The sequence below is a fragment of the Trachemys scripta genome, chromosome 2, assembly GCF_013100865.1.
Source record: "Trachemys scripta elegans isolate TJP31775 chromosome 2, CAS_Tse_1.0, whole genome shotgun sequence".
Lineage (NCBI taxonomy): Eukaryota > Metazoa > Chordata > Testudines > Emydidae > Trachemys > Trachemys scripta.
The window spans coordinates 1,121,287-1,130,959 of NC_048299.1; the positions used below are offsets into that span (position 1 = coordinate 1,121,287).

At 51.8% G+C, this 9,673-nt stretch overlaps 1 protein-coding gene across 1 annotated transcript; it reads left to right on the top strand.

The window, feature by feature from the left end:
- Positions 1 to 4,055: 4,055 nt before the first annotated feature.
- On the top strand, positions 4,056 to 8,868 carry LOC117871868 (zinc finger protein OZF-like). Its single transcript, XM_034759634.1, has 3 exons — positions 4,056 to 4,382; positions 4,975 to 5,088; positions 5,763 to 8,868. The coding sequence occupies exons 1-3, from the start codon at positions 4,310 to 4,312 to the stop codon at positions 7,037 to 7,039; spliced, it is 1,464 nt and encodes a 487-aa protein (XP_034615525.1). The 5' UTR covers positions 4,056 to 4,309; the 3' UTR covers positions 7,040 to 8,868.
- Positions 8,869 to 9,673: the final 805 nt, after the last annotated feature.

The window sequence follows — 9,673 nt, forward strand, 5'->3', positions numbered from 1 at the left end:
GGGCGGCGCTCTTTTTTTTTTTTGCCTGGGGCAGCAAAAAAGTTAGAGCCGGCCCTGCTGGTTAACACCTTTGCAGTCAAGGGACAAAAAGGTTTACAGATTGTTGTAATAAGCCATAAATCCAGGGTCTCTGTTCAGTCCATGATTTTTAGTGCCTAGCAGGGTTATGAATCTAAGCTCCCAGGCTCCTCTTTTGAAGGTGTTGTGCAGGTTTCCTTTGGGGAGGAGAACTGAGAAGTCAGATATGGAGTGATCACCCACAGGTGACAGAGTGTTTTTGTCTTTTAACATTTGCCTGTGTGAGGTCATTTGAGAGCATCGTGATGGTTTGGTGTGACCCACGTGTTCCTATCAGGGCATTTCGTGCACTGGACGAGGTATCCCACATGTTGTGATAGGCATGTGTAGGACCATGGATCTTGAGGGGTGCGTTGTGGGCGGTGTTGATCATTGTAGCAGTAGAGATATGTCTGCAGGTTTTGCATCTCTTCTGGCAGGGTCTGGTGCTACTTTGAGTTGGTGTTACCAGGTCTGCGGGAAGCTTGCTTCTGATGATGAGTTTGGAGTTGTGGGGGGCTGTTTGGTGCCCAGAAGTGGGGGTTCAGGAAATATTTCTTTCAGGATGGGGTCTCCATTGAGGATGGTGTGACGGGTTGGATCACAGAAACCCCCTTGGGAGCTGCCACCCGATGTGCCAAGACTACCCCTGCTCCTGTTTTCCCTGCCAGCTCAGGACTCCAGCACCCTGTCTTTGTGAGCCAGACACTCCCGTCTGCTCCAACACAGACCCAGGGTCTGAATCACTTGTTCCAAAGCTGCAGGTTTACCTGAAAACAGCTCACAGAAGTGTGCTTGTCTTTAGCACTCAGATGCCCAACTCCCAATGGGGTCTAAACCCAGATAAATCCGTTTTACCCTGCATAAAGCTTATGCAGGGCAAACTCATAAATTGTTCACCCTCTATAACACTGATAGAGAGATATGCACAGGTGTTTGCTCCCCCAGGTATTAATACATACTCTGAGTAAATTACTAAATAAAAAGTGATTTTATTAAATACAGACAGTAGGATTTAAGTTGTTCTGTCTGTTACTACTTGGAACCAAGTAAGTCACCAAGCAAAATAAAATAAAATGCGCAAATCTCTGTCTAATCAAACTGAATACAGATAAGATCCTCACCAGTTCCAGAATGCTCCCTTTTACAGGCTAATCTCCTTTTAGCCTGGGTCCAGCAATCACTCACACCCCCTGTAGTTACTGTCCTTTGTTCCAGAGTAGCAGCCGTGTTAGTCTGTATCCGCAAAAAGAAGAACAGGAGTACTTGTGGCACCTTAGAGACTAACAAATTTATTAGAGCATAAGCATCCGAAGAAGTGGGCTGTAGTCCACGAAAGCTTATGCTCTAATAAATTTGTTAGTCTCTAAGGTGCCACAAGTACTCCTGTTCTTCTTTTTGTCCTTTGTTCCAGTTTCCTTCAAGTATCCTGGGGGGTGGAGAGGCTCCTTCTTTAGCCAGCTGAAGACAAAATGGAGGGGCTCCCAGGGGTTTAAATAAACTTTCTCTTGTGGGTGGAGACCCCCTCCTCACCCTGTGTAGAATCCAGTCACAAAATGGAGATTCGGAATCACATGGGCAAGTCACATGCCCATGCGTGACTCAGGACTTGCAGGTAGTAGCCATTACCCACATGCTACCTGGAAGGTCCTCAGGTAGACTTCTTATGTGGACTGGAGTCTTCCAAGCTCTTTTGTCTGTTAAGTGCTTCCTGATTGAGCACCTAATTTGCACATTCCTGTCCCAAGAAGTGACCAAATGTTCTAACTAAGGCTACTTAGAAATCAAGCAATTATACAGCCAATGTTCGTAACTCTGAACACACAAATGGTGCCTGCATACAACTAGGATGAACATAACCAGTAGATCATAACCTTTCCATAGATATGTTACACGGCATATGTAGCAAAACCCTATTCCAGTTATATCATACATACATTTATAAGCACCCCCCCATAAAGCCTTATGGGGTACACTGTCACAGATGAGTTGTTTGATGATACCCCGTATGGGTTCCTGTGGGGGGTGGTAGGTGACAACTAGGGTTGTATAGTCAGGGGGCTTTATTTCTGTATGGAAGCAGGCTCTCTCGGGGTATGTGGGTGGCCCATTCCATGATACAATCTACTTCTCTGGTAGCGTGTCCATAGGCGCCGACTCTGTGGAGCACCCACGGGGAAAAATTAGTGGGTGCTCTGCACCCAAGCTCCCCTCCACCCCCTGCACCACCACCTCCTCTCCTCCAAGCATGTTGCGTCCCCGCTCCTCCGCCCAGGGCCGGCTCCAGGCACCAGCTTACCAAGCAGGTGCTTGGGGCAGCCACTTCGGAGAGGGGCGGCACGTCCAGCTGTTCGGCGGCAATTCGGCGGATGGTCCCTCACTCCTGCTCGGAGCGAAGGACCTCCCGCCAAATTGCCGCCGCAGATCGCAATCGCGGCTTTTTGTTTGTTTGGGGTTTTTTTGTTTGTTTGTTTGGCTGCTTGGGGCGGCCAAAACCCTGGAGCCGGCCCTGCCTCTGCCTACCTCATAGACTCTAAGGTCAGAAGGGACCATTATGATCATCTAGTCTGACCTCCCGCATGATGCGGGCCACAAAAGCTGACCCACCCACTCCTGGAAGAATTCTCTCCCTTGACTCAGCTGCTGAAGTCCCCAAATCATGATTTAAAGACTTCAAATCACTGAGAATCCTCCAGCAAGCGACCCCTGCCCCATGCTGCGGAGGAAGGCAAAAAACCTCCAGGGCCTCTGCCAATCTACCTGGAGGAAAATTCCTTCCCGACCCCAAATATGGCGATCAGCTGAACCCCGAGCATGCTGGCAAGATGCTCTAGCCAGACCCTCTGGAAAAAGTTCTCTGTAGTAACTTTTAATATCCCAACATTGACCATTGTTACTAATTACCAGCGATGGCACGTTATTGACCTATTGACTAAAATCACGTTATCCCATCAAACCATCCCCTCCATAAACTTATCAAGCTTAATCTTAAAGCCAGAGAGGTCTTTTGCCCCCACTGTTTCCGCTCTCCGGCTCCCCAGCTCTGAAGGCAGCACCGCCGCTAGCAGCAGTGCAGAAGTAAGTGTCGCAATATTGCAACACACTCCCCCCCCACCCCCGCCACAACTCCTTTTTGAGTCAGGACCCCTACAATAACAACACTGAAATTTCAGATTTAAATAGCTGAAATCATGAAATTTACCATTTTTAAAATCCCATGAGCCTGAAATTGACTAAAATGGGCCGTGAATTTGGTAGGGCCCTAATAATAATGTAAGAAATTACAAATTACAGATCTAAACAAAAAGTACTGTGGAAGGTCCCTGACACTTTCATGGTTTGCTCTGCTTGTGTGTGGAAGTAACTGGCTTGGTGGCAGCGCTGCTGAAAAGGAGCTGGGGGTTAGAGTGGGGCACAGTTTGAATATGGGTCAGCAATGTGATGGAATTGTGACAAAGGCTAACAGCATTCTGGGGTGTAGGAACAGGAGTGTCGTACATAAGACACAGGAGGCCATTGTCCTGCTGCGCTCAGCAGTGGTGAGGCCTCAGCGGAAGTACTGTGTCCAGTTCTGGGCACCTCACTTCAGGAGAGAGGTGGCTACAAACCCCTGTCAGAGATGGTCTAGCTTTATTTGGTCCTGCCTCAGTACAGGGGGCTGGACTTGATGACTTCCCGAGGTTGCATCCAGCCCCGCGTTGCTCCGATTGTGTTATTGTGTGTTATGGCTCCTTTCCCCGCTCGGGTTTGTCTTGCCCACTTACACTGTCAGCTCTTTGGGGCCGGGACTGTTCCTTAGTCTGTGTGTGGAAAGCACCCAGGGCAGTGGGGCGCTGAGTTTGCCTGGGGCCTCTGGGCACTACCGAAATGCACGTATTAGATAATAAAAGCATGTCTGAGTGGAGGCTGGACTCAGGCCTGGCTTCCCTGTTAATATCCCAGGATAGCCTATGCACCATCCGAATGAGCCATGAGAGAATTCAGATAGTGTCTGTCAGCCCAGTGAGCACTGAGAAAGCAAAGGGGGCCTCCTTTTCCCTTCCGGGACCTTGACGGTACACCCATGTGAGGTGCTGTGATCAGATGACAGCTGGGCTGCCCTCAGGTGTGACCCTCCTGCCGGGCTAAGTGTGGGGCGGCAGGTGTCCGGAGGGGGGAACAGCAGCAGGGGCTGAGCGTGAAATGCTTGTGATTGCAGGGCCGGGTGACGTTTGAGGAGGTGGCCGTCTGGTTTTCCCGGGAGGAGTGGGAGATGCTGGCAGACTGGCAGAAGGAGCTGTACCGGGCCGTGATGCTGGAAAACTATGAGAATCTATTTCTTCTAGGTACGGTAACAAGTGACTTGGGCTGGAGGATACAGGATTTTGGAGGCATGGTCACTGCGTCGTGTTCAGACACGTTCAGAATCCCTTCAATAAGCATTTGAAATATCCTGGGATGGCCTGAAATAACCTGTGCCCTTTGTAACACTCCCTCAGGTATTAGCTATGCAGCCGCCCTGCTTGCCAACGCAGGAATCCGTTCGGCTGCAGAGAGCTGGCCAGGAGAGAGCCTAGCCCCAACCAAGCTAGCCTGGCTAGCGCTAACTTTGCTGCCGATTGGTTTGGTGACCTCCAAATATGCCGGAATCCACAGATGTGAGTGTCACAGATCCCAAGACTGGGTTTCCCCTCCCTGCACATTAACCCTTTGTAGGGGGCCCCGTCAGTAATCAGTGATGCACTTCCAACCCTGATGATTAGTTAGATTTTTGAAGCCATCTCTGCGGTACAAGAGGAGAAATTGATGTTTCCCTTCAGTGAAAGTTAAAACCAGATTGACATCTAGAGCCCTAAAATCAGGCAGACAAGTGAGCTCTGTAGGTGCCAGGGGCTGGCCCTGTCCAAACCTAATGCAATTTTCTCTCTACATAAACAGGCCATGCAGATGCCAAACCTGAGATCATAACCAAACTTGAACGAGGAGAAGAGCTGTGTGTCGGGGACCAGCAGGCCCCGGAGGGGAGAGAAATTCTTCTGAGTGCTTCCAGGGGTGAGTATTCCCAACAACTGCTTAGACCAGCTCTGTCAGCCCTGCCAGCCCAGCCTGGGACTTTCCCTGAGCAACGATATCAGGATTTGGGCTGTTGAAGTTAATGCAAGTTTTGCCTGAGTTGAGACAGATCAGAACCTGAGAAGTGAATTCAAAGTGCAGCCCATTATGAACTGGGAGTTTTCATCGAGATTAGTGAAGTAAAAGTAGCATTTTATAAATGAACCTCTGCCCCTTGTAGGACCTTGGTACCTAAACACCAGGACAATCGGCTAGGATAACAGTCTTTTCCTACTGCCAGCTAATGTGGTTCGTCAAGTACAGGGGTGGGCAAACTACGGCCTGCGGGCGGGATCTGGCCCGTCAGGGCTTTGGATCCGGTCCCTGCAACTCCCATTGGCCGGGAACGGTGAACCTCGGCCAATGGGAGCTTCAGGTGAGGTACCCGCAGGTGAGGGCAGCGCGCGGAGCCATTCTGATGCTTGGCTTTGCCACTTAAATAACGTTCCTTTAATGCAGTTGTTCTGCGTGGAATATGTCTGAATTTTACCTTGAGAGTGTCTGTAACTTGACCTTTCACAGTGGTTAGGCAGTTAATTCCCACCTCATCATGATGCAGCTTTCTAATATGAAGCCAATCATCCGTGTGGATTTTCTCTGTAATTTTCCATCAGGGAATTGGTCCAGGAAGAAAACTAAAAGGGAGTCGGACCTGCAAGAATGTCGTGGAAACCCGGACGCTCAAGGGACCTCATCTAAAACGTTCAAAGAGAAAGTTTTGTGCAAACAAACCAGAAGATCCAGCAAACTCACCAGCGACCCCGATCTCCAGAGCTGCCGCACAAAAGAGAAGCTGCTGAAATGTACCGAGTGTGGGAAAAGCTTCACCAGGAGGCAGAATCTGAGCACGCACAAGAGAATCCACACTGGAGAGAGACCGTACGAGTGCAGCGAATGTGGGAAGAGGTTCAGCCGCATGCAGCACCTCGTGTCGCACCAGCGCATCCACACGGGCGAGCGACCCTACCAGTGCACCGAGTGCGGGAAGCGCTTCAGCCAGAAGTCCAACCTCCTCACGCACCAGACCATCCACACGGGGGAGAGGCCCTTTAAATGCACAGAGTGTGGGAAAAGGTTCAGCCAGAGAGTCTACCTGACCCAGCACCAGAAAACCCACACGGGAGAGAAGCCGCATAAATGCCTGGAGTGCGGGAAGAGTTTCATCCAGAAGAAGGTGCTCCTGACGCACCAGAAAAGTCATGCCGGGGAGGGAGGGCCGTACCTATGTGCCGACTGTGGGAAATGCTTCACCACACGGCCAGGGCTGAGGTATCACCAGAGAATCCACACCGGGGAGCGGCCATACCCCTGCACCCTGTGCGGGAAAGGTTTCGCCACCAATTCCCGCCTGAAATATCATCAGCGGATCCATTCGGGAGAGAGGCCTTATCAGTGCAGCGACTGCGACAAGCGCTTCCGGCACAAGTCGGCTCTGGCCTCTCACCAGGGCATCCACACCGGTGAGAGGCCTTACAAATGCACCGAGTGCGGGAGCAGCTTCCGCCGCCGGAACGGGCTTGTCAAGCACCAGAGGATCCACACGGGGGAGCGCCCCTATCCGTGCGCAGAGTGCGGGAAGAGCTTCAGCACGAGGAGCACACTCACGGATCACCAGAGGACCCACACCGGGGAGAGACCCTACACCTGCAGCCACTGCGGGAAAAGCTTCAACCGGGTCTCGCAGCGCCGCAAACACCAGAGAATCCACACGAAAAAGCGACCGGAATGTGCCGAGTGTGGGAAAAGGTTCCGGAGTGAGAAGGAGCTCGCCACGCACCAGAGGGTCCACACCGGAGAGAAGCCATACCAGTGTCCCCAGTGCCAGAGGAGCTACCATCGGAAGAACGAACTGGCCAAGCACCTGAAAAGCCATGCGGGGAAGAAGCCGTAACCTCGTGCTTATGGAAGCTGGGCGTGAACATGTACCAGCCCTCTGGGCCCGGCACTGCCCCATTCCAGGAGCGTCTCCAAGAGACGTATCTGTGAGTTAGGAATGTGGGGAGGGAGAGGGAGTGGTCTTGGGAGGGCAGGGTGTGGTCAGGGAAGTATCTCCCGACCGCTGCCCCTGTTCAGGGCCTGAGCCGGGAATCCAAGGTGCCAGCGGGGCTGGAACCCTCTGCTCTTAATACTGAGGGATCAAGGTGGTTCTGTATGATCCATCTAGCCTCTCTTTCACCAGACCCACAGAGCAAGGGAGTCTGGGAATTGTAGGCTCCAGGGAAGCCAGGACTGTAATAGGCCCATTGAGGATGGGCTGTGGTATATAAGAATCTACCTTCCTTCAAATGCGAGAGAGACTCAGAGGGAGCCAGGAGGGGTCTCGGAGAAGAAGGGGCAGCTTATCTATTGTTTAGATTGGTTTTGCTCATTTTACAGAGACTGAACTTTGGATTTAGGTGTTGTCTACACACAAGTTTGCACCAATTTAGTTAAACTAGTACAAGCCCTGTGTGGACACTCTTACTTCAGTTTATTTGGGCTTAGATTAAATCTGTTCCTGGTCAGTTTAAAATAAATGAAGTAAGCCTGGTTTGAAGAGAGAGAAAAGTGTTCACATGGGTTTTTGGCTCTTTTCCTTAAAGAGGATCAATCTCAGACCTGTTAAACTGGTGCAACTGAGCATGTAAACATTTGGGATTTGAAATGACTGTGGGACATCCCCGACCTCGATGTGGGGACTGTCCGAATTCCAGAGAGATCGGGGAATGAAAAGCCCTGACCTGCAGACTGGGGTAAGGGAAAAGGGTTTTGTTTTAAAGGAGGGCTCTGGCTTTAGCGGGGTGACTGGCCCTCTGTGCCTCTGCTCAAGTGAAGGTGGAGAACTCCGTTCTCTTTAAATGCTGCCTCTTCTAAGTGCGGTCACTCGGATTGCTTGGAAAGGTGCATATGGAAACAGGTGAGGAAAGTTTCTCTCCAAAGTCGAATCTTGTGCAGCCCCTGAAAATTCCCACGAGAAATGGCTGCTTTGTAATAAACATGCTCTGGTTCAACCACAAAATACAGGCTTGGTGCGGGGATTGCGGGGGGGGGGGGGGGGAGAGGGGTTCTGGGTCTAGGCTGTGCAGGAGGCCAGACTAGATGATCACAACGGTCCTTTCTGGCCTTAAAATCCACGGCTAGACCTTTAGCCGTGTGGTTTGTGCAGAAGGAAGAGAACCCCGAGTCACTGTCTCTAGCCACAGTGCCAGGCCTTGCAGTGGGTAGGACAGGCAGCCTCCACCTGCCAAACCTCATACCGAATCAAGGCCTAACACTGCGTTGGATGCAAAGGCAGAGTGTCGGGCTAGGGAGCTCCCCAGATTGCAGGTAGCCGCCGGGGATGCTGAACATCAGTAACCAATTGTGTCAGCAGCTGGAACGGAGAAAGGGAGGAAAAATCAAACCGCAGAGCACAACGGCGTTGGCAATGGCAGCTGTTGAGAACCTGCTCTCGGAACACGCTGTGTGCTAAGCAGTTGCGTGGAAAACAGCCAGGTCTGTAATATTCAACTGGCTGGGCTCCTAGGGGTGCTCTGGACTCTGGCTGTAAAACAAAATGTCCCAGAGCAAACGGGAGAGCTACAGAGACAAAGGGCTGCTTCCAGCAACAGCTCAGGTGAAATGAGAGCAGACCACCGATGTGCATAAGAATGGCCCTACTGGGTCAGACCAAAGGTCCATCTAGCCCAGTATCCTGTCTACCGACAGTGGCCAATGCCAGGTGCCCCAGGGGGAATGAACAGAACAGGGAATCATCAAGTGATCTATCCCCTGTCGCACATTCCCAGTTTCTGGCAAACAGAGGCTAGGGACACCCTCCCTGCCCAGCCTGGCTAATAGCCTTTGATGGACCCATCCTCCATGAACTTATCTAGTTCTTTGTTGAACCCTGCAGAGTGGGAGGGATTGTGTCATTATTTTGTAGGGTGCCATGTTGACTGGTAGAGATCACAGAGATGCTCGGGGCATCCATGCCCACAAGCCCCTGAAGACGCAGACACTTGTCCCTTCCTGTGTTGACCGGTGTAACTTACCTATGGCTGTGGGAGCCGCTCCTCTAGGTTCTGAAGGGAGGCGTACACTTGGCGCCTCTCTTCCCCAGCTGAGAAAGATCACCCCGACTCCCCCTAGTACCTGAACACCTGGCTGACCCCGCCTGCCTGCACAGAGTCTCGCCATGCAAAGCCAATTCCTGGCCGGCCCAACAGAGCCACCTCCTGCTGGTTCCCAGCCGGAAGGCACGCCCAGGATCGGGCGGCAGGGCAGTGGTACAGGGCAAGGCGGGAGGGTGGAATCCTACTAGGGAGGGAGGTTTTGCTGAGTCTCCCACCCCCATTTCCCAGCAACCAGGAATCCTCCCCCTCCCTGCTCCAGCATGGCAGCCCCCGCCGCTGTCAACTCATCCACCATTTCCCTGGTGCCAGCCTCGTTTCCAAGGGTTACTGTGTGTTCCGCTGATCCGCTCAGTGGCTGCTCGTAAATACAGCAATGCTCTGACTGATATCCAGGGATCTCACAATGAAAGGGAGCCAAGTCCGGGCATAAA